Source organism: Oncorhynchus clarkii, chromosome 21, assembly GCF_045791955.1.
Source record: "Oncorhynchus clarkii lewisi isolate Uvic-CL-2024 chromosome 21, UVic_Ocla_1.0, whole genome shotgun sequence".
Classification (NCBI taxonomy): Eukaryota; Metazoa; Chordata; class Actinopteri; order Salmoniformes; family Salmonidae; genus Oncorhynchus; species Oncorhynchus clarkii.
The window spans coordinates 44,425,146-44,449,084 of record NC_092167.1 but is presented as its reverse complement, the minus strand read 5'-3'; the positions used below and the strand labels follow the sequence as shown (position 1 = coordinate 44,449,084).

Genomic DNA, 23,939 nt, shown 5'->3' with positions numbered 1-23,939 from the left:
CTTATCCCTGCTCTCTACAGGGCTGCCCAGCTCTTATCCCTGCTCTCTACAGGGCTGCCCAGCTCTTATCCCTGCTCTCTACAGGGCTGCCCAGCTCTTATCCCTGCTCTCTACAGGGCTGCCCAGCTCTTATCCCTGCTCTCTACAGGGCTGCCCAGCTCTTATCCCTGCTCTCTACAGGGCTGCCCAGCTCTTATCCCTGCTCTCTACAGGGCTGCCCAGCTCTTATCCCTGTTCTCTATACAGGGCTGCCCAGCTCTTATCCCTGTTCTCTATACAGGGCTGCCCAGCTCTTATCCCTCCTCTCTACATGGCTGCCCAGCTCTTATCCCTGCTCTCTACAGGGCTGCCCAGCTCTTATCCCTGCTCTCTACAGGGCTGCCCAGCTCTTATCCCTGTTCTCTATACAGGGCTGCCCAGCTCTTATCCCTGTTCTCTCTACAGGGCTGCCCAGCTCTTATCCCTGTTCTCTATACAGGGCTGCCCAGCTCTTATCCCTGTTCTCTATACAGGGCTGCCCAGCTCTTATCCCTGTTCTCTATACAGGGCTGCCCAGCTCTTATCCCTGTTCTCTATACAGGGCTGCCCAGCTCTTATCCCTGTTCTCTATACAGGGCTGCCCAGCTCTTATCCCTGTTCTCTATACAGGGCTGCCCAGCTCTTATCCCTGTTCTCTATACAGGGCTGCCCAGCTCTTATCCCTGTTCTCTATACAGGGCTGCCCAGCTCTTATCCCTGTTCTCTATACAGGGCTGCCCAGCTCTTATCCCTGTTCTCTATACAGGGCTGCCCAGCTCTTATCCCTGCTGGATGACTTGGCTGGGGCTCTTTCTTTTTCTCTTTCACACATAGAGCAAATATACAATGAGTATATTTAAGTAATAAGGCCTGAGGAGATGTGGTATATGGCCAATATACCACGGCTAAGGGCTGTTCTTAAGCACAACACAACGCAGAGTGTACGGTGTGGGTTAGGGTGTGTCAGATCAACAGGAGGGTTGGCTTAGTAAAGCAATCATCTGAGACCAGGCCAAGGTCACTCAAGGTCTCTCTCCACCCCCCATCCCCCTCTCCATCCCTCCCTCACTCATTCTTTCCATTGCCTGCCTTCTCCACCAATACACCAGCAGCTCAACCACCATGAATAATGTAAGGCACCAAGTTCAAACCACGCACGCACACAGTCATTCACTACAATGTGTGTGTGTTGCAGTAATCTGCCAGCCAAGCCTGCGGAGGAGGCCCAGAAACACAGACAACAGTATGAGGAGATGGTGGCCCAGGCCAAGAAGAGAGGTGACTGTTCATGATTTATTCATTCATCTGGATCATACCTCTTTCATAGGGACATTTCCTCTCCCAGGGCTCGAGAAGTTCTCCTATCTGTCATAACCACTTATAGTCAAAATGAACGCCTTTCCACTTCTCCAGCTCTTTAGGCTACGTTTACACAGGCAGCCCAATTCTGATCTTTTGCCAAAAGAGCTGATGTGATTGGAAAAAAAGTAGAGAAATTATCCAAATTGGGCTGCCTGTGTAAAAGCAGCCTTGGATACTTTTATAATCGCTGCCATCTCTTGTCCTCGTTCCGTCATTAAAACTGACTGTATTGGTTCCGACTACTGTTTCACAGCCATGACATCCCTGCAAATCAGTGGTCCTAGAAGGGCACTATATCATTGTAATGTAATAGATATTGTCATCTAACGGTCTCTTCTCTCTGCCTCGCTCCCCTCCCTGCCTCGCTCCCCTCCCTGCCTCGCTCCCCTCCCTGCCTCGCTCCCCTCCCTGCCTCGCTCCCCTCCCTGCCTCGCTCCCCTCGCTGCCTCGCTCCCCTCGCTGCCTCGCTCCCCTCCCTGCCTCGCTCCCCTCCCTGCCTCGCTCCCCTCCCTGCCTCGCTCCCCTCCCTGCCTCGCTCCCCTCCCTGCCTCCGTAGAGCTCAAGGAGGCCCAGAAGAGGAGGAAGCAGCTGGAGCTCAGGTGTAAGGTGGAAGAAAGCATTGGCAACGCCGCCCAGACCTGGAACCAGGAGATTCTGCCCAACTGGAGCACCATGTGTAACTCTCGGCGGGTCAGGGACCTCTGGTGGCAGGGCGTGCCCCCTAGTGTCAGGGGCAAGGTCTGGAGCCTGGCGGTGGGCAACGAGCTCAACATCACTCACGGTAGGACACACACCTCACTGTAGGTCTGAGGCTACTGAATTATACACACCCCATATTGCCTGTGTGTATGCATGCATGTGTGTGTGTGTGTGTGGAAAAAGAGGACTGTAGATACCAGAGGTCTCAATTTCAGCATGACTCAGCAAAAAAACACCCCCCCCTGGTGGCCCATTTTGCCAGTTACATCCAAACCAAATGGGATAATGTATCTCACACACACCTCCGCCTCTCCTCAGTTATTCTCACTAGAGAGCAGCAGGGTCTAGGACAAGGCTGGTAGATAAGCACAGCACCACTGAGACACTGAATAGCTCGTTGGTACTGGAGAGAAGACCTTGAGGGCTGTCCAGGCCTGATGTGCTGCAGTGGAAGGCTTTTAGATAGAGGGACTATGACCGTAATAGTCCCTTTTAGAGGGACTATGACAGTAATGCTGTGGTTCACTTCCATGTTAATTGTAGCAACGGAGTGTTCAATGGCAGGTTTTGTGTGTCTGTGTGTGTCTGTGTGTGTGTGTGTGTGTGTGTGTGTGTGTGTGTGTGCACATGGTGATCAGTGTTGTGATGTATTCTTCCACAGAGCTGTACAACATCTGTCTGGCCAGGGCCAGGGACAAGTGGAAGTCTATGCCTACAGAACCAGTGACTGAAGGTAGAGGACAGACTCTCTTCTCTTTCGTCTCCCTTCGTCTCTCCATCTTTATCCCCTTCTTTCTCTGAAGTGCTATTGAAAACGTTTGACCTCACTCACAAAGGGCTGAGAATTTAAATCTGAATCGCATTGAATCAACCAAAAAAAATCCTACAGAAGGTTAGGAAACATGAGAGTTGGCTAAAGGAAGTGTGTGATGTTGAATGTTTCTAATGTGTGTGTGTGTAGATGCAGGTTCATCTCTGGCGGACAGAGAGGCCAGTCTGGAGCTGATCAAGCTGGACATCTCCAGAACCTTTCCTCATCTCTGTATCTTCCAACAGGTCAGTGGCAGGACAACAACTATTTATGACATCATCGAGGATCTCGGTGTCCACTCTGAATTCAGTTGTGGTCCTCTGTAGCTCAGTTGGTGAGCATGGCGCTTGCAACACCAGGATAGTGAGTTCAATTCCCGGGACCACCTGTACATAAACTGTATGCACGCATAGCTATAAAAGCATTTGCTAAATGGTTTTCATTATTAATTTAGTCGACTAAATGAATCTATCTCTATACTGAACAAAAAATATATAAACGCAACATGTAAAGTGTTGGTCCCATGTTTCATGAGCTCAAATCAAAGATCCCAGGAATATTTATTTCAAATTTTGTGCACAAATTTGTTTACATCCCTGTTAGTGAGCATTTCTCCATCCACATGACAGGTGTGGCATATCAAGAAGCTGATTAAACAGCATGATCATTACACAGGTGCACCTTGTGCCGGGGACAATAAAAGGCAACTCTAAAATGTGCAGTTTTGTCACAACACAATGCCACAGATGTCTCAATTTTTGAGGGGGCATTCCATTGGCATGCTGACTGCAGGGATGTCCACCAGAACTGTTGCCAGAACATTTTATGTTCATTTCTCTACCATAAGCCGTTAATGTCGTTTTAGAGAATTTGGCAGTACGTCTAACGGCCTCACAACCGCAGACCACGTGTAACCATGCTAGCCAAGGACACCACATCCGGATTCTTCACCTGCGGGATCGTCTGAGCCCAGCCATCCGGACAGCTGACGAAACTGAGGAGTATTTCTGTCTGTAATAAAAAGTCCTTTTCTAGGGGAAAAACTTGTTCTGATTGGCTGGGCCTGCCTCCCAAGTTGGTGGGCCTATGCCCTCCCAGGCCCACCCATGGCTGCACCAATCATGTGAAATCCAAAGATTTTTTTAAACATATTTTTTATTTCACCTTTATTTAACCAGGTAGGCTAGTTGAGAACACCTTTATTTAACCAGGTAGGCTAGTTGAGAACACCTTTATTTAACCAGGTAGGCTAGTTGAGAACACCTTTATTTAACCAGGTAGGCTAGTTGAGAACACCTTTATTTAACCAGGTAGGCTAGTTGAGAACACCTTTATTTAACCAGGTAGGCTAGTTGAGAACAAGATCTCATTTACAACTGCGACCTGACCAAGATAAAGCAAAGCAGTGCGACAAAAAACAACACTGAGTTACACATGGAATAAACAATCTATATGCAGTGTATTAAGATAAGGGCCAAATGAATTTATTTCAATTGACTGATTTCCTTTTAGGAACTGTAATTCAGTAAAATTGTTGAAATTGTTGCGTTTTATATTTTTGGTCAGTATACCCTCCCCTCGTAAGTGGTTATGTGAACTTCACCTATTTTTTTATTTATTTATTTTATTGTACCTTTATTTAACCAGGCAAGTCAGTTAAAGAACAAATTCTTATTTTCAATGACGGCCTAGGAACAGTCCAACGCTCTAACCACTAGGCTACCTGCCGCTCCCTTTCTCGGTGTGTTGGTGAGATTGTTGTTGTGTTGCAACAGTCAATGTAGGGGAACTTCCCCTCCTCACCTTCAGGCTCAAACCCTACATCCCAACCAGAGTACTTCGTTCTGCCACCTCCGGTATCTCAAAAAAAGTACCAGTCAAAAGTTTGAACACACCTACTCATTCAAAGGTTTTTCTTTATTTTTTACTATTTTCTACTTTGTATAGTGTAGTGAAGACATCAAAACTATGAAATAACACATATGGAATAATGTAGTAACCAAAAAAGTATTACAAAAATCTAAACATTTTATATTTGAGATTCTTCAAAGTAGCCACCCTTTGCCTTGACAGCTTTGCACACTCTTGACATTCTCTCAACCAGCTTCATGAGGTAGTCACCTGGAATGCATTTCAATTAACAGCTGTGCCTTGTTAAGTTAATTTATGGAATTTATTTCCTTCTTAATCTGTTTGAGCCGATCAATTGTGTTGTGACAAGGTAGGTGTGTTATACAGAAGATAGCCTTATTTGGTAAAAGACCAAGTTCACATTATGGCAAGAACAGCTCAAATTAGCAAAGAGAAACGACAGTCATCATTACTTTTAAGGTCAATCAATCCAGAACATTAACAACTTTAGAAGTTTCTTCAAATGCAGTCACAAAAAAACATCAAGTGATGATGAAACTGGCTCTCATGAGGACAGCCACAGGAAAGGAAGACCCAGAGTTACCTCTGCTGCAGAGGATGAGTTCATTAGAGTTACCAGCCTCAGAAATTACAGACCAAATAAATTCTTCAGAGTTCAAGTAACAGACACATCTCAACATCAACTGTTCAGAGGAGACTGAGTAAATCAGGCCTCCATGGTTGAATTGCTGCAAAGAAACCACTACTAAAGGACACCAATAATAAGAAATGACTTGCTTGGGCCAAGAAACACGAGCAATGGACATTAGACCAGTATAAATATGCCCGTTGGTCGGATGGGTTCAAATTGGATATTTTTTGGTTCCAACTGCCATGTCTTTGTTCGACACAGAGTAGTTGAACGGATGATCTCTGCATGTGTGGTTTCAACCGTGAAGCATGGAGTAGACGGTGTTATGGTGTGGGGGTGCTTTTCTGGGGACACTGTCTGATTTTATTTAGAATTCAAGCGGAAGGCCAGCATCCCGGAGTCGCCTCTTCACTGTTAACATTGAGACTGGTGTTTTGCGGGTACTATTTAATGAAGCTGCCAGTTGAGGACTTTTTATTTTTTTATTTTACCTTTATTTAACTAGGCAAGTCAGTTAAGAACAAATTCTTATTTTCAATGATGGCCTAAGAACAGTGGGTTAACTGCCTGTTCAGGGGCAGAACGACAGATTTGTACCTTGACAGCTCGGGGGTTTGAACTTCCGGTTACTAGACCAACGCTCTAACCACTAGACTTGAGGCATCTGATTCTCAAACTATACACTAATGTACTTGTCCTCTTGCTCAGTTGTGCACCAGGGCCTCCCACTCCTCTTTCTAATCTGGTTAAAGCCAGTTTGCGCTGTTCTGTGAAGTTCTCTCTCAGAACAAGAGTAGACTGATGAGTTTCAGAAGAAAATTATTTGTTTCTGGCCATTTATTTGTTTCTGGGGTTTTCTAATGATCAATTAGCCCTTTAAAATTATAAACTTGGATTAGCTAACACAACGTGCCATTGGAACACAGGAGTGGTGTTTGCTGATAATGGGCCTCTGTAAACTCAGCAAAAAAAGAAACGTCCTCTCACTGTCAACTGCATTTATTTTCAACAAACTTAATGTGTAAATATTTGTATGAACAAAACCAGATTCAACAACAGACAGAGAACTGAACAAGTTCCACAGACATGTGACTAACAAATGGAATAAGGTCCCTGAACAAAAGGGGGGGGCGTCAAAATCAAAAGTAACAGTCCGTATCTGGTGTGGCCACCAGCTGCATTAAGTACTGCAGTGCATCTCCTCTTCATGTACTGCACCAGATTTGCCAGTTCTTGCTGTGAGATGTTACCCCACTCTTCCACCAAGGCACCTGCAAGTCCCCGGACATTTCTGGGGGGAATGGTTCTAGCCCTCACCCTCCGATCCAACAGGTCCCAGACGTGCTCAGTGGGATTGTGATCCGGGCTCTTTGCTGGCCATGGCAGAACACTGACATTCTTATCTTTTAGGAAATCACACACAGAACGAGCAGAATGGCTGGTGGCATTGTCATGCTGGAGGGTCTGCAAGAAGGGTACCACATGAGGGAGGAGGATGTCTACCTTGTAACGCACAGCGTTGAGATTGCCTGCAAGCTCTGTCCGATGATGCTGTGACACACCGCCTCAGATCATGACGGACCCTCCACCTCCAAATCGATCGGCTCCAGAGTACATGCCTCAGTGTAACGCTCATTCCTTCGACGATAAACGCAATTCCGACTATCACCCCTGGTGAGACAAACTCTCGACTCGTCAGTGAAGAGCACTTTTTGCCAGTCCTGTCTGGTCCTGCGACGGTGGGTTTGTGCCCATAGGCGACGTTGTTGCTGGTGATGTCTGGTGAGGACCTGCCTTACAACAGACCTACAAGCCCTCAGTCCAGCCTCTCTCAGCCTATTGCGGACAGTCTGAGCACTGATGGAGGGATTGTGTGTTCCTGGTGTAACTTGGGCAGTTGTTGTTGACATCCTGTACCTGTCCCGCAGGTGTGATGTTCGGATGTACCGATCCCGTGCAGGTGTTGTTACACGTGGTCTGCCACTGCGAGGATGATCAGCTGTTCAGGTTATGTCCATATAAGACGCATTTTACTGTGGAGGTAGTTTTGTACCTGTTTCCTCCAGCATCTTCACAAGTTCCTTTGCTGTTGTTCTGGGATTTATTTGCACTTTTCGCACCAAAGTACATTCATCTCTAGAAGACAGAACGTGTCCCCTTCCTGAGCGTTATGACGGCTGCATGGTCCCATGGTGTTTATACTTGCTTACTATTGTTTGTACAGATGAACGTGGTACCTTCAGGCGTTTGGAAATTGCTCCCAAGGATGAACCAGGCTTGTGGGGGTCTACAATTTTTTTCTGAGTTCTTGGCTGACTTCTTTTGATTTTCCCATGATGTCAAGGAAAGAGGCACTGAGTTTGAAGGGAGTCCTTGAAATACATCCACAGGTACACCTCCAATTGACTCAAATGATGTCAATTATCCTATCAGAAGCTTCTAAAGCCATGACATCATTTTCTGGAATTTTCCAAGCTGTTTAAAGGCACAGTCAACATAGTGTATGTATATTTCTGACCCACTGGAATTGTGATACAGTGAAAGAATCTGTTTGTAAACAATTGTTGGGAAAATTACTTGTATCATGCACAAAGTAGATGTCCTAACCAACTGGCCAAATCTATAGTTTGTTAACAAGAAATTTGTGGAGTGGTTGAAAAACAAATTTTAATGACTCCAACATAAGTGTATGTAAACTTCTGACTTCAACTGCATCTTTGAAAGACAGGGTCCTGAAAAAGGGATGTTTATTTTGTGTGTGTGTGTATACACTGCTCAAAAAAAATAAAGGGAACACTTAAACAACACAATCTAACTCCAAGTCAATCACACTTCTGTGAAATCAAACTGTCCACTTAGGAAGCAACACTGATTGACAATTTCACATGCTGTTGTGCAAATGGAATAGACAACAGGTGGAAATTATAGGCAATTAGCAAGACACCCCCAATAAAGGAGTGGTTCTACAGGTGGTGACCACAGACCACTTCTCAGTTCCTATGCTTCCTGGCTGATGTTTTGGTCACTTTTGAATGCTGGCGGTGCTTTCACTCTAGTGGTAGCATGAGACGGAGTCTACACCCACACAAGTGGCTCAAGTAGTGCAGCTCATCCAGGATGGCACATCAATGCGAGCTGTGGCAAGAAGGTTTTCTGTCTGTCAGCGTAGTGTCCAGAGCATTGAGGCGCTACCAGGAGACAGGCCAGTACATCAGGAGACGTGGAGGAGGCCGTAGGAGGGAAACAACCCAGCAGCAGGACCGCTACCTGCGCCTTTGTGCAAGGAGGAGCAGGAGGAGCACTGCCAGAGCCCTGCAAAATGACCTCTAGCAGGCCACAAATGTGCATGTGTCTGCTCAAACGGTCAGAAACAGACTCCATGAAGGTGGTATGAGGGCCCGACGTCCACAGGTGGGGGTTGTGCTTACAGCCCAACACCGTGCAGGACGTTTGGCATTTGCCAGAGAACACCAAGATTGGCAAATTCGCCACTTGCCTGTGCTCTTCACAGATGAAAGCAGGTTCACACTGAGCATGTGACAGACGTGACAGAGTCTGAAGACGCCGTGGAGAATGTTCTGCTGCCTGCAACATCCTCCAGCATGACCGGTTTGGCGGTGGGTCAGTCATGGTGTGGGGTGGCATTTCTTTGGGGGGCCGCACAGCCCTCCATGTGCTCGCCAGAGGTAGCCTGACTGCCATTAGGTACCGAGATGAGATCCTCAGACCCCTTGTGAGACCATATGCTGGTGCGGTTGGCCCTGGGTTCCTCCTAATGCAAGACAATGCTAGACCTCATGTGGCTGGAGTGTGTCAGCAGTTCCTGCAAGAGGAAGGCATTGATGCTATGGACTGGCCCGCCCGTTCCCCAGACCTGAATCCAATTGAGCACATCTGGGACATCATGTCTCGCTCCATCCACCAACGCCACGTTGCACCACAGACTGTCCAGGAGTTGGCGGATGCTTTAGTTCAGGTCTGGGAGGAGATCCCTCAGGAGACCATCCGCCCCCTCATCAGGAGCATGCCCAGGCGTTGTAGGGAGGTCATACAGGCACGTGGAGGCCACACACACTACTGAGCCTCATTTTGACTTGTTTTAAGGACATTGCATCAAAGTTGGATCAGCCTGTAGGGTGGTTTTACACTTTAATTTTGAGTGTGACTCCAAATCCAGACCTCCATGGGTTGATACATTTGATTTCCATTGATCATTTTTGTGTGCTTTTGTTGTCAGCACATTCAACTATGTAAAGAAAAAAGTATTTAATAAGAATATTTCATTCATTCAGATTTAGGATGTGTTATTTTAGTGTTCCCTTTATTTTTTTGAGCAGTATGTATATATATGCACGTGTCTTTTCCTACTTGCACTGACTTTGCTGATAGCTATTTAGAGGGAACATGTACTTTTTATGACTTATATGTGGTTGTCTCACCTAGCTGTCTTAAGATGCACCAACTGTAAGTGGCTCTGGATAAGAACGTCTGCTAAATGACTCAAATGTATGTGTTGTAATAGTTAAAATATCACCTGTGTTTCGACAGGGAGGTCCGTACTACGACGTGCTGCACAGCATTCTAGGAGCATACACCTGCTATAGGCCAGACGTGGGCTACGTAAGTAATAGCACACACACACACACAGACACGTACGTTCCTACTTCATAACATAAGCTCACACACTTGATGATGCATTCCTCGTCGGCCTTCGTGTGTATCTGTATAGTGTATCAGTGGTAATGGCCCTGAATAGTGATGTATATTGGAGCTTTTCTTTGGAAGCACAAGGGTCCTTAAGGCCGAATGATGACCGTTTTATCAGAAACCCTTGCTTCTCTCTGTCCTATGGTGGAAGGTGATAGAAACACATTGGACCTTAAGCTATAAACGGACTGGCTCGGAGTCCTACGTTAGCCTACGGGTGAGTTCCAAATGGTGCCCTATTCCCTAGACAGTGCACTACTTTCAGCTAGAGCCATATGGGTACTGGTCAAAGTAGTGCACTATCTAGGGAATAGCATGCCATTTGGGACACTGCTCTATGTAAACAGCCAGTATGTGTAGTGTGAGAGAGACGAGCAGCAGGCCTCCATAGAGAGGGAGACACGAGCGGCAGGCCTCCATAGAGAGACGGGGAGAGGCAGGCCTCCATAGAGAGACGGGGAGAGGCAGGCCTCCATAGAGAGACGGGGAGCGGTAGGCCTCCATAGAGAGAGAGACGGGCGGCAGGCCACCGGGGAGGGGGAGAGAGACGGGCGGCAGGCCTCCGTAGAGAGGGAGAGTTGGGCGGCAGGCCACCGGGGAGGGGGGAGAGACAAGCGGCAGGCCTCCATAGAGAGACGGGAGGCAGGCTTCCATTACTCCATCAGGATGACTCATACATTTGACCACCCCACCTGGCACTTTCGCTGGTGTGTGTGTGTGGGTGGGTGTGTGTGGGTGTGTGTGGGTGTTTGTGGGTGTTTGTGTGCTTACTTCTATGTATTCCAATGCAGCACTGACGTAACCAGTTTTCTCTTTTGATTCCATTCGTCATCATTCTCTCTGAACCTTGAACACAGTAGAACTACTGCATTACTAAGATCCACTATGGCTGGTTTGATTATTATCTTTGAGTCTGATGAAATGAGTTTCCAGGATGTGGTGTCAGTGTGCTCTGCTGGAGATATACTGTGGCTTTTACACCTCCACCTCACCACAGCCATGCTGAGAAACAGCCCACAGTGTGTTTATAGAGAAATGTCTCCACTTCCTGGACTAACCTTATGTCAATATGACTGTCTCCAAGGAATACTGAAATATGGAGAATTTAAGTTAAAGGTAGACTGAGAAATGATGTTGCAGCAGGAAGCACCACAGATATTGAGATGAGCGCGATGCATGACTTTGCACTCTAACAGTCACAGAGTATTCTAACGCGTACACAGGTGTGCTTCACCCTGCTACAACGTGGTAGCTACCGACCAAAACAGTTTAGCCTCGTGCTTCACACTGCTACAACGTGGTAGCTACCGACCAAAACAGTTTAGCCTCGTGCTTCACCCTGCTACAACGTGGTAGCTACCCGACCAAAACAGTTTAGCCTCGTGCTTCAACGCTCTTAGTAGTTATGGGAATTGACCCAATGCTGCTGTTTACGTTGCATCTACATCATCTCGCGGAGTCTACCTTTTTAAGTGTTCTTATAGAAAACAAAATTCCCTTCGCATTAGTACTCGTCCTTTTAGCACCAGCCGGTAACCAGTAAATGCCCTCCAACACCACCCCACTACTAATAATGAACCTCACTCACTCTCTCTCCTCCCTCTGTGTTCACAGTACTGACATGCAGTTGATCAACATGGCTAGGGTACTGTAGTAGGAGTCAACGCGGCCAGGGTACCGTAGCAGGAGTCAACGCGGCTAGGGTACCGTAGCAGGAGTCAACGCGGCTAGGGTACCGTAGCAGGAGTCAACGCGGATAGGGTACCGTAGCAGGAGTCAACGCGGCTAGGGTACCGTAGCAGGAGTCAACGCGGCTAGGGTACCGTAGCAGGAGTCAACGCGGCTAGGGTACCGTAGCAGGAGTCAACGCGGCTAGGGTACCGTAGCAGGAGTCAACGCGGCTAGGGTACCGTAGCAGGAGTCAACGCGGCTAGGGTACCGTAGCAGGAGTCAACGCGGCTAGGGTACCGTAGCAGGAGTCAACGCGGCTAGGGTACCGTAGCAGGAGTCAACGCGGCTAGGGTACCGTAGCAGGAGTCAACGCGGCTAGGGTACCGTAGCAGGAGTCAACGCGGCTAGGGTACCGTAGCAGGAGTCAACGCGGCCAGGGTACCGTAGCAGGAGTCAACGCGGCCAGGGTACCGTAGCAGGAGTCAACGCGGCCAGGGTACCGTAGCAGGAGTCAACGCGGCCAGGGTACCGTAGCAGGAGTCAACGCGGCCAGGGTACCGCAGCAGGAGTCAACGCGGCCAGGGTACCGCAGCAGGAGTCAACGCGGCCAGGGTACCGTAGCAGGAGTCAACGCGGCCAGGGTACCGTAGCAGGAAACAGTTAACATCACTACTTTCATAGTTAACATCAGTCCCGGTGTGTTCAGGTTCAGGGTATGTCATTCATCGCGGCGGTGCTGATCCTCAACCTGGACACTGCAGACGCCTTCATAGCTTTCTCCAACCTCCTGAACAAGCCCTGTCAGATGGCCTTCTTCAGAGTGGACCACAGCCTTGTGAGTACAGTGCAGACAGACACACACACACACACGCACAGACACAGACAGACAGATAGTTCTTTGTGTTTGTGCTGGAATAAAAGCCTGCACAACCTGTTAGCAGAGATTTGCACTATACACCACTGCACTCATAGCACTTAGCACCCTGTTCACAACTGTAACCATGTGTTACTATGTTGCTACAACATCTGACTGGTGGTGTCATAGTGATGTGGTCTATATATCTGGCTGATAGTATTGTCAGGGCGATGTGGTTTATATATCTGGCTGATAGTGGTGTCAGGGCGATGTGGTCTATATATCTGGCTGATAGTGGTGTCAGGGCGATGTGTTCTATATATCTGGCTGACAGTGGTCTATATATCTGGCTGATAGTGGTCTATATATCTGGCTGATAGTGTTGTCAGGGCGATGTGATCTATATATCTGGCTGATAGTGGTGTCAGGGCGATGTGGTCTATATATCTGACTGATAGTGGTGTCAGGGCGATGTGGTCTATATATCTGGCTGATAGTGGTGTCAGGGCGATGTGGTCTATATATCTGGCTGATAGTGGTGTCAGGGCGATGTGGTCTATATATCTGGCTGATAGTGGTGTCAGGGCGGTGTGGTCTATCTATATATCTGGCTGATAGTGGTGTATATATCTGGCTGATAGTGGTGTCAGGGCGATGTGGTCTATATCTGGCTGATAGTGGTCTATATATCTGGCTGATAGTGGTGTCAGGGTGATGTGGTCTATATATCCGGCTGATAGTGGTCTATATATCTGGCTGATAGTGGTGTCAGGGTGATGTGGTCTATATATCTGGCTGATAGTGGTGTCAGGGCGATGTGGTCTATATATCTGGCTGATAGTGGTCTATATATCTGGCTGATAGTGGTGTCAGGGCGATGTGGTCTATATATCTGGCTGATAGTGGTGTCAGGGCGATGTGGTCTATATATCTGGCTGATAGTGGTGTCAGGGCGATGTGGTCTATATATCTGGCTGATAGTGGTGTCAGGGCGATGTGGTCTATATATCTGGCTGATAGTGGTCTATATATCTGGATGATAGTGGTGTCAGGGTGATGTGGTCTATATATCTGGCTGATAGTGGTGTCAGGGTGATGTGGTCTATATATCTGGCTTATAGTGGTGTCAGGGCGGTGTGGTCTATATATCTGGCTGATAGTGGTCTATATATCTGGCTGATAGTGGTGTCAGGGTGATAGTGGTCTATATATCTGGCTGATAGTGGTGTCAGGGCGGTGTGGTCTATATATCTGGCTGATAGTGGTCTATATATCTGACTGATAGTGGTGTCAGGGCGGTGTGGTCTATATATCTGGCTGATAGTGGTCTATATATCTGGCTGATAGTGGTGTCAGGGCGATGTGGTCTATATATCTGGCTGATAGTGGTGTCAGGGCGATGTGGTCTATATATCTGACTGATAGTGGTCTATATATCTGGCTGATAGTGGTGTCAGGGCGATGTGGTCTATATATCTGGCTGATAGTGGTCTATATATCTGGCTGATAGTGGTGTCAGGGCGATGTGGTCTATATATCTGACTGATAGTGGTGTCAGGGCGATGTGGTCTATATATCTGGCTGATAGTGGTCTATATATCTGGCTGATAGTGGTCTATATATCTGATGATAGTGGTGTCAGGGCGATGTGGTCTATATATCTGGCTGATAGTGGTGTCAGGGTGATAGTGGTCTATATATCTGGCTGATAGTGGTGTCAGGGCGGTGTGGTCTATATATCTGGCTGATAGTGGTCTATATATCTGACTGATACTGGTGTCAGGGCGGTGTGGTCTATATATCTGGCTGATAGTGGTCTATATATCTGGCTGATAGTGGTGTCAGGGCGATGTGGTCTATATATCTGGCTGATAGTGGTCTATATATCTGGCTGATAGTGGTGTCAGGGCGATGTGGTCTATATATCTGACTGATAGTGGTCTATATATCTGGCTGATAGTGGTGTCAGGGCGATGTGGTCTATATATCTGGCTGATAGTGGTCTATATATCTGGCTGATAGTGGTGTCAGGGCGATGTGGTCTATATATCTGACTGATAGTGGTGTCAGGGCGATGTGGTCTATATATCTGGCTGATAGTGGTCTATATATCTGGCTGATAGTGGTCAATATATCTGATGATAGTGGTGTCAGGGCGATGTGGTCTATATATCTGACTGATAGTGGTCTATATATCTGGCTGATAGTGGTGTCAGGGCGATGTGGTCTATATATCTGGCTGATAGTGGTCTATATATCTGATGATAGTGGTGTCAGGGCGATGTGGTCTATATATCTGACTGATAGTGGTGTCAGGGCGATGTGGTCTATATATCTGGCTGATAGTGGTCTATATATCTGACTCCGTTGTTTCTTCTCTCCTCAGATGTTGACCTACTTTGCTGCTTTTGAAGTGTTCTTTGATGAAAACCTCCCGAAGCTGTTTGCACATTTCAAGGAAAACAAATTGACCCCCGATATTTATTTAATCGACTGGTGAGCCTCCCTCTCTTTCTCCCTCTTTCTCTCCCTCTCTCAATTGTTTTTCTCAGGTAACTAATGGGTATAGACTGAATGAAATCAAAGATCTGGTACCAATTACGAACGTGAAAAACAATATGATTACAATATTGACACTTTGTAGGTGCTTTTCTTCCTGTTGTATTTGTGCTCTTTAGATTGTTGCCGTGTTACTGAGAAGACAGGATGTGTAAGTGGGTTGTATAGATGGTCACCTCGACCCCCCCTACTCTCACCACAGCGCAGTGAAGAGCGCCCTGTTTTCACACATCAGTTATTTATACACGGATGGAGAGATGAGGGGAGGTGGAAGTCAAGATAGCAGCCCTGCACATCAGAAATATCATAATCTAGTGACCTCGTATACAAACTAAAGTTTCCCAGGAGACAGTTTCAGTTACTTTGGAAATGTGCTGATTTAGTCTGTTTCTCAGACCAGACTCTATGGCTCGTTGTTAAGTGTTTTGCATATAACTCTGTGCTTATCTGTGTATGCTCTGTGTGTTTGTCTCCGTGGACTACGCACGTCCATGAATGTGTGAAAATAACACCAGGCGTCTGTCATCTCCCAAACATTTGGATCCTTTGTACCTCAATGTTTCAGTATGGAAAGTTGTATACAAATGAAGATTTTTTTTTTGTGTGTCTCCTCACTCTCACTCACTCACTCACTCACTCACTCACTCTCTCTCTCTCACTCACTCATATTCCTGTAGGATCTTCACCCTGTACAGTAAGTCACTGCCATTGGACCTGGCATGTCGGGTGTGGGATGTGTTCTGTCGTGACGGAGATGAGTTCCTGTTCCGGGTGGCCCTGGGAATCCTGCGCCTGTACGAGGACGTGTTGACCCGCATGGACTTCATCCACAACGCCCAGTTCCTCACCCGCTTACCCGACCACATCCCCCCCGACCAGCTGTTCTCGCACATCCACGCTGTCCACATGACCAGCAAGAACAGGAAATGGGCACAGGTGAGATGACAGACTGTTTGGATGTAACTGCCCCCCCCCCCCCCCAAAGTCTCAAGGCTCAAGTGATGGAACTACTAGAATCTTGGCCTGGTCCTTTGTGTACAGTATAACTATATAACTCAAATGATGATCATGCTGTGTTTCATACCATGGCCCCTTGTTTCTCCTCAGGTTCTTCAGGCCTTACAGAAGGAGCAGGAGTGGATCAGTCCAGTTCTAAAGCGCTGAGTACAACGGTCATCCAGGAGCAAAACAACAGACTGTAGCTCATTCTCTAACACAGTACTCTACCTGACCCTGTGAAACACTGGACCCTAGCCCAGGTCAGGCTGTGTGAAGGAGCTGCCCTCCCTGGGATGGAGCCTAACCCAGGCTCAGAGCACTCTGGGCTGGGGACAACCAGCCACTGTGGTCCCCCTAGATGTGAGTCATGGAGCAGAGACCCTGGAGGTCTGGAACAGACTGGGGTGAGGGGTGACTAGGCCTTATTATACATGCTGTGCCCCCTGTCCCAGAATTAAACCAGGCAGAAAGATGCTCTCGAATGTACTGTATTCTGCCACATGTCTATAGCAGGGATACTAGTTACCCAACTAGACCTCCTCTCTTTCTCACTCCTCTTTTTCTCTTCATAACTTTCCCACAATTTTCTCTCTCTCTCTTCTACCTCTCTGTCTCTTCTACCTCTCTCTCTGTCTCTTCTACCTCTCTCTGTCTCTTCTACCTCTCTCTCTGTCTCTTCTACCTCTCTCTCTGTCTCTTCTACCTCTCTGTCTCTTCTACCTCTCTCTCTCTCTCTTCTACCTCTCTCTCTTCTACCTCTCTCTCTCTCTCTCTCTTCTACCTCTCTCTCTCTCTTCCTCTCTCTCTCTCTCTCTCTCTCTCTCTCTCTTCTACCTCTCTCTCTCTCTTCTACCCCTCTCTCTCTCTCTCTCTCTCTCTCTCTCTCTCTCTCTCTCTCTCTTCTACCTCTCTCTCTCTCTCTCTCTCTCTTCTACCTCTACTCCAAGCCTCTGTTGTCGTTGGTCATTCCTGCAAGTCAGCTGCGATTTTTATCATGAGCCTTTTTTGTTTTGTTTGGACTGATGTGGTTTCCGTGTGCTTCTAATTAGTTTGCCGTATCTTAGTTGGTTCCCTTTGTTTGTAATTTGTTTCTGTACCATCCAATGAAGGAAAGGCTCCCAGGGAGAAGACGTGGGCGTTTGTTGATTTGGGGAGAATGGTTCATTGACTTAAAAGTAGTCAATAAATGTGTATTCTTATGAAGATTCAACTGAAATACAGCAGATGTATTTTTTGCGTGTTGTGCCGTTAAAGGTTCACTTTTTAAAATAAATGTTTTACAAACCCTCTTCAAAGAGGAAATAAGCTGCCTGAAAAAAAGGAATGAAGTGATATTTAATGTCTTCTACATCCCCAAAGGTGGTTAAAATGGAACCGCAAAGGTAGATTAGGAGGATCAATATACTACAGTATATCACCTGCCTCCTTTTTCCTGTTTTCTGCACATTTCATTTTTCATGGTAATGAATTTCTGTTGTCTTTGTTTCTCATTTAAGTGTCATCTCTTAACATGGAGACAATCTCTTGATTTGTTGTTATGTTATAATGAAGAAAAAAAGTTAGGCTAACACAACAAACCTCACTGGTATCGTCTCATTTGATATTATCCACTTCAGTCACCCCCCCCCTCCCCCAAACCATTTGTACCCGTTTGATTGAGAAGCTGCTTAGAAGACTCCAGAAAGGAAAACAGATTGTTGATGATTTTATTGTCCCTTCTATCAATAATGAGGCATTGCTGGTATCCCTGTTGTCCTCAGAATGCCCTTTCCCTATTGGATGTGCTCACTCAGTAAGTGCTGTAACCCAATCAGAAGCTGTCATACTTCATGGTGATGAGCAGAGTGTAGCTCAGAGGTGTTACTCTTTTCTCCCATAATGCTTTTATTAATGTAGATAAAGGACCTGAGTCATATTTGCTCTGGTTTTCATGTTTCTGAACACACCAGCCTTGGTTTAGATGTGTGAGCCCAATGGGAGAGTGTCGTTCAGAAAGAGGCTTTGGTTTGGTGTTCAGTTCACAGATTCTACTACTTCTTTCATGTCTGCCGGCCACCATCACCTACCAAAAAGAGACCTCCTCAGTAGATGGTTCTGAATGTGATGCTCGTTTCAAATGCAGATACCGTACTAAACCCTTCATACTCCAGAGCCCCCAAGCATTTAGTAACCCCTCTGGCTGTTTGGCACACATCGAAGTGCACGCTGAGAAGTGTGCAATATTCAGGAAGCCGTAGCAACAGGATGTCAGACAATACCCCTTGTCTTTTCACCTCCTCACCCCCCTGTGCACGTAGTCATTCTGATCACGCTATGAAGACCGATGCACTCCTTCCCCCTGCTCTGCCTATGTGGTGAATACCACAGTACTGCATTCTGCACAATCACCTTCTTTTTGTTTATCACCATCTGCAGTTTCACACCAGTTTTTTTTGTGTGGTTTTTTTGGCTTGTTGAGTACATTCTCTCACTATATTGGTGTCCCTCACGTCTGATTGAGGACCTTGTGTGATTTGAAGTGACATTTCTTAAGAACAAAAAGACATCCCCTGTTAGTGACTGTGTGAATGTTACAGGGTTGAGGAATGTGTGTCCGACATGGACTTACCCAGTCACAATAATCAATCAGTAAGAACTACAGGAAGTAGACTCACCCCTTTAATCACAGAAGTGCGCCCTGGGAAGTATAAATTACTGTATGTCATTGGTCTCCTGTTGTAGATCCATTTTCACCTCACCGTTAAATGTAATAATGAAGACCATATGATATGTACTCTTTCCACGTTACCTGATTTTTCTTTTAGGCTTTGTTTTGTATTGTCAGTTTGATTTGTCTCTCTGTGACATTTCCAAGTAACTCTTTTTGGTTGTAGAGAACTGGAGTGGGACATGGGTGGGAGGGCATCAGGGTCGAAACTGGAAATGGGTCTCACTTGAAGTGTACACTGAGTATACCAAACATTAGGAACACCATCCTAAAAAATTGAATTGCACCCCTTTTGACCTCAGAACAGCCACAATTTCATTATGGGTGTCGAAAGCGTGATGCTGGCTCATGTTGACTACAATGCTTCCCACAGTATTTTCAAGTTGTCTGGATGTCCTTTGGGTGGTGGAACATTCTTGATACACACTGTTGAGCGTGATAAACCCAGCAGTTTTGCAGTTCTTGACACAAAGTGGTGTGCCTGGCACTTACTACCATACCCCTTCAAGGGCACTTACTACCATACCCCTTCAAGGGCACTTAAATATTGTGTCTTGCCCATTCACCCTCTGAATGGCACACATACACAATACATGTCTCAAGGCTTAGAAATCCTTCTTTAACCCGTCTCCTCCCCTTCATCTACACTGATGGAAGTATATTTAACAAGAGACATCAATAAGGGATCATATCTTTCACCTGGTCAGTCTGTCATGGAAGGAGCAGGTGTTCTTAATGTTTTGTGTACTCTGTGTGTAGCTACTGTTTTATTAAATAAAGATGTGTACATGTACAACCTGATGAACAGTGTGAGCGCATCTTTATCTGTTCAACTTCTCAATTGTTTTTCCATAGTTGCAGAACAAATAATTTTCCAGGAAATAATTTCCAAGAAGAGGGAGTAGGGGTTCAATAACGTCAGACATTTATGTTTCACACTGTTGCTTAGTTTTTAGTTACTGCGTGCTACAAAGACCTGTGCAAGCTGTGGTGGGCTAACCCCACGTGCATTTCCTGTGAACACCCCGCTATTGCTCAGGTTTTTTATTCTTCTCTACTTTTGAGATGAAGTGGAAACTTTTGTCACCTACACACTCTGCTCTCCCCCCCCCCCCTCTCCCCACCGAAACCACACACCTCCCTCCCCTCCTCTGATCATAAAGGACTATACACTCTGTCCTGAGTTTAGAACCCTTTACAGTTGCAGAGGTGTTAACACTGTTGGTCATCCTCTGCTCATCATCAACCAATCATGCGGTCTGCTCTGATCCTTCTGCTGTGCGTCCTGGGAGCAGCCCTGTGGTCCGGCGCGTTGGCCAACAGTAAGTTATCCCTGCTTCGGAATCAATTCTTAACTACTATCGATCCTTCTCTTCAGAAAATTGTCTTAATATTGAGTGTTACGTATTTACGTTTGAGTCATTTGGCAGACGCTCTTATCCAGAGGGACTTACAGGAGTAATTAGGGTTAAGGATGTATGGAAGAGATATGGGGCTGTACTTAAGTGTGCTGATCTAGGATCAGTTCCCCCCCTTGTTTATGCAATCTTATTCATTGTGATCTAAAAAGCAAAACTGCTCCTAGATCAGCACTCCTACTCTGAATTGTTGCATTGTGACCTCAAATGAAAGGTTCCATGTTTAATTTCTGACTTATAGACAGGTTGGTTGTTTAGCAACACAACCGACATGTGCACAACAATGGGGTAAAACAGCTGGGGTTCGCTTAGGTTGTTGACATGTAAATTATATTTAGTCTCCAATGTTTATTAAATCAAGTGAAACAATGTATTTTTTTTAAATGCATTGGTACACTTATTGGTTAGCTAGCTAGCTAGATGGTTTTTGCCATTTGTGGCAAAGACGTGACATCAGTCAAGAACAATATATTAAGATTGACTGAAACAAGCCACTTACGAAACCCCACATGGCTGCTTGTTGCCATCTGACCACCAGAATCCTAACACACAGCCTTTGGCCCCTTTGAAGAGCGGGCATTGTTCTCCTGACGACGTCAGCTAACCCGTCTGCTGAGGGAAGGACGGCTCATAACAAAGACTGGAACGGAGCAGATGGCATGGCATCAAACACCTGGAAACCATGGAAACCATGTGTTTGATGTACTGTATTAGATGCCATTCCCCTGATTCCGCTCCAGCCATTACCACGAGTCCGTCCTCCCTAGTTAAGGTGCCACCAACCTCCTGTGGTCTATAGTGTGTCAGAAAAATGATAGAACAATTACAGATTGTCTCTTTATACAGATGCAAATCTTCCTGAAGAATGCTGTTTCAAGTATTACAACAGAAAAATCCCCAGACAACTCATCAGGGAATATGAAATGACAAGATCTGACTGCTCTAAGAGGGGAGTCATGTAAGTATAGTATTAAATGCACACTCACTCACACACACACACACACACAGGGATGTTTACTCGGATATTGTCTGCTCTCTTCCAGCTTGTTCACAAAAAAGAACTTCCACTTCTGTGCCAATCCAGAAGACCCTACGGTTGAGAAGATCATGAAGTCCATCGACGAGAGTAAATTCTAGGAACCACTTCCCAGGAAGAAGGCTAAAGTCTAAACAGTCAACTCCTGCTCCTACTTCCTTTTCAGCTCTGCGTAAAATAATGGCAAAGTGTCAATTGATATGCCAGCAATCATGGTGATAATTTAGTAAATGTGTAACACGTGTATCAGATATAATGATCATGTTATGAACATGAAATGCATTTTATCACTCAACCAAAGGGTTTACTGATAAAAAGGACTCATTTGAGTCAGAAAGGAGTTGGAGCACTTCACAAAAAAAGGCAGAGAGGAATTTCTTACTTGGATGAGTACAGGTGACTGACGTTTTCCTCAGAGTTACCTGACAATTTCACTTAACTCCTATTTATAGCATACCATGAAAATAAAAATCAGGTCAATGGGAAAATAGTGGCACTAAGTAATAATAGTAATAATAAAATGAATATGGTGTCTTGTTGTTGACCAATCGGTCATATAAAAATCAATGATCTACCTTGGGGGTATTTGAGTGTCGGTGGAAAGAGTGGCACAAGAGACCCCAAAAATCAAGGCAACTACATTTAGAAAAACCCAAACCTTGAATCATGTTATTTTTTTTACACTGTTGTCTCTCAATAGGTGACTAGGCTATAAATAGGTAATAGTTAAGTGCAATGGTCAGGTCCCTGAGTAAGAGGTCAGCTTGACGTCAGTCACCTGTACTCATCCTGAACAACAGATTAAAGTGAGCAAATAATAAATGAATCTCTGCCTCTTTTTTTTTTTTTGAGTTTTCCAAATGTTTTCTGCCTCAAATGAGTCCTTTTGGAACTTTTTCTTGGTAAGCCTTTTTACATTTTTTATTCATCATTGTCAATCTTCCCTTCTCCCTTTGTGTTTGCTATAGCGCTGAAGCCTTCCTGATCTCTTATCTATACTTCTCCCTTTGTGTTGTGCTGTAGGGCAGAAGCCTTCCTGATCTCTTATCTATACTTCTCCCTTTGTGTTGTGCTGTAGCGCAGAAGCCTTCCTGATCTCTTATCTATACTTCTCCCTTTGTGTTTGCTGTAGGGCAGAAGCCTTCCTGATCTCTTATCTATACTTCTCCCTTTGTGTTGTGCTGTAGGGCAGAAGCCTTCCTGATCTCTTATCTATACTTCTCCCTTTGTGTTTGCTGTAGCGCAGAAGCCTTCCTGATCTCTTATCTATACTTCTCCCTTTGTGTTGTGCTGTAGGGCTGAAGCCTTCCTGATCTCTTATCTATACTTCTCCCTTTGTGTTGTGCTGTAGGGCTGAAGCCTTCCTGATCTCTTATCTATACTTCTCCCTTTGTGTTTGCTGTAGGGCAGAAGCCTTCCTGATCTCTTATCTATACTTCATCCCTTGGTTAGAAGCTGTCATTTTCTTCTATCACAAACATTTATCATGCATAAATAATACGGTATGTACTGGCTGTCTTTTGTCTGGAACAATAAAATAATACCACTTTTACAGGCGTGTTTTTTTATACAGTCTGCTATGTTCAATTTGTACGGACACAGGCGGCTAAGTTGTGTTAGTTCTCTTTCTCTTGTTTATATCCACCATTAGTATGTCATCTGAAGTATCTGCGAAGTCCCGCCGTGTTTGGTTAGGTCCTACCACACATATAAAGACAAACCCACAGTAGGCTTTTTAGCTGGACCCTTCGATCATGAAGTGTGAGGAGCGTGACTACAGCAGTGTGTATACGAAGGATGTCATGAGACACTTTGCAATACACACCAAGGATAAGTATGTACACACACACACACAAACAGGATGTCATCAGACACTTTGCAATACACACCAAGGACAAGTATTTAGACAGAGAGAATGTGAACCGATACTCTGCAGTCCACAAGCAGGACCAGTGTGTTCTCTCCTTCCACCATGTGGGTCATTCCCCTGTGATCTCCATATAAAACACAGTACCAGACCTACAGTTATTTTTCGGGGTGTGTGTATTTTACTTTACTATTTATATTTCTGACAACTCTTATTTCGCTACATTCCTAAAGAAAATTAATGTACTTTTTTACTCCATACATTTTCAGTGACCCAAAAGTACTCGTTACATTTTGAATGCTTAGCAGGACAGGAAAATGGTCCAGTCACGCACTTATCAAGAGAACATCCCTGGTCATCCCTACTGCCTCTGATCTGGTGGACTCACTAAACAGAGAACATCCCTGGTCATCCCTACTGCCTCTGATCTGGTGGACTCACTAAACAGAGAACATCCCTGGTCCTCCCTACTGCCTCTGATCTGGTGGACTCACTAAACAGAGAACATACCTGGTCATCCCTACTGCCTCTGATCTGGAGGACCCACTAAACAGAGAACATCCCTGGTCATCCCTACTGCCTCTGATCTGGAGGACTCACTAAACAGAGAACATCCCTGGTCATCCCTACTGCCTCTGATCTGGTGGACTCACTAAACAGAGAACATCCCTGGTCATAGTGTTGTGGTGTCTCTCTATGTAGTGTTGTGGTGCCTCTCTTTATGTA

The 23,939-nt window shown here is 45.8% G+C and overlaps 2 protein-coding genes across 5 annotated transcripts in view; both read left to right on the top strand.

The window, feature by feature from the left end:
• The window catches only part of LOC139379090 (TBC1 domain family member 14-like), a 63,453-nt gene extending 43,754 nt beyond the window's left edge, over positions 1-19,699 (top strand). The window contains exons 6-14 of one of the 2 annotated variants that reach the window (XM_071121889.1): positions 1,214-1,296; positions 1,937-2,161; positions 2,741-2,812; positions 3,041-3,135; positions 9,942-10,013; positions 12,478-12,606; positions 15,014-15,123; positions 15,864-16,122; positions 16,294-19,699. In XM_071121889.1, the coding sequence (XP_070977990.1) occupies positions 1,214-1,296; positions 1,937-2,161; positions 2,741-2,812; positions 3,041-3,135; positions 9,942-10,013; positions 12,478-12,606; positions 15,014-15,123; positions 15,864-16,122; positions 16,294-16,350 (1,102 nt within the window). In that variant the 3' untranslated portion in view covers positions 16,351-19,699. The remainder of the gene's footprint in view (positions 1-1,213; positions 1,297-1,936; positions 2,162-2,740; positions 2,813-3,040; positions 3,136-9,941; positions 10,014-12,477; positions 12,607-15,013; positions 15,124-15,863; positions 16,123-16,293) is intronic. The other variant, XM_071121890.1, reaches the window with a different exon arrangement.
• A 378-nt stretch (positions 19,700-20,077) lies between these two features.
• LOC139379480 (C-C motif chemokine 3-like) lies at positions 20,078-22,898 on the top strand. Of its 3 annotated transcripts, none has more exons than XR_011628389.1 (4): positions 20,078-20,214; positions 21,157-21,268; positions 21,354-22,315; positions 22,752-22,898. XR_011628389.1 is itself a non-coding variant. In XM_071122297.1 (3 exons), exons 1-3 carry the CDS (start codon positions 20,145-20,147, stop codon positions 21,445-21,447), a joined length of 276 nt encoding a protein of 91 aa, XP_070978398.1. In that variant the 5' UTR covers positions 20,078-20,144; the 3' UTR covers positions 21,448-22,896. The 3 variants fall into 3 exon arrangements, 1 of the variants encoding a protein (XP_070978398.1); XR_011628388.1 differs by having other exon boundaries at positions 21,354-22,693; XM_071122297.1 differs by having other exon boundaries at positions 21,354-22,896.
• The last annotated feature ends 1,041 nt before the right edge of the window (positions 22,899-23,939 follow it).

Bases quoted from the DNA above. Each gene is read 5' to 3' on its own strand.
- LOC139379480 (XM_071122297.1), top strand. From the start codon at position 20,145: ATGCGGTCTGCTCTGATCCTTCTGCTGTGCGTCCTGGGAGCAGCCCTG. The intron at 20,215-21,156 runs GTAAGTTATCCC...CTCTTTATACAG, and splicing joins GTCCGGCGCGTTGGCCAACA to ATGCAAATCTTCCTGAAGAA. The intron at 21,269-21,353 runs GTAAGTATAGTA...GCTCTCTTCCAG, and splicing joins TGCTCTAAGAGGGGAGTCAT to CTTGTTCACAAAAAAGAACT.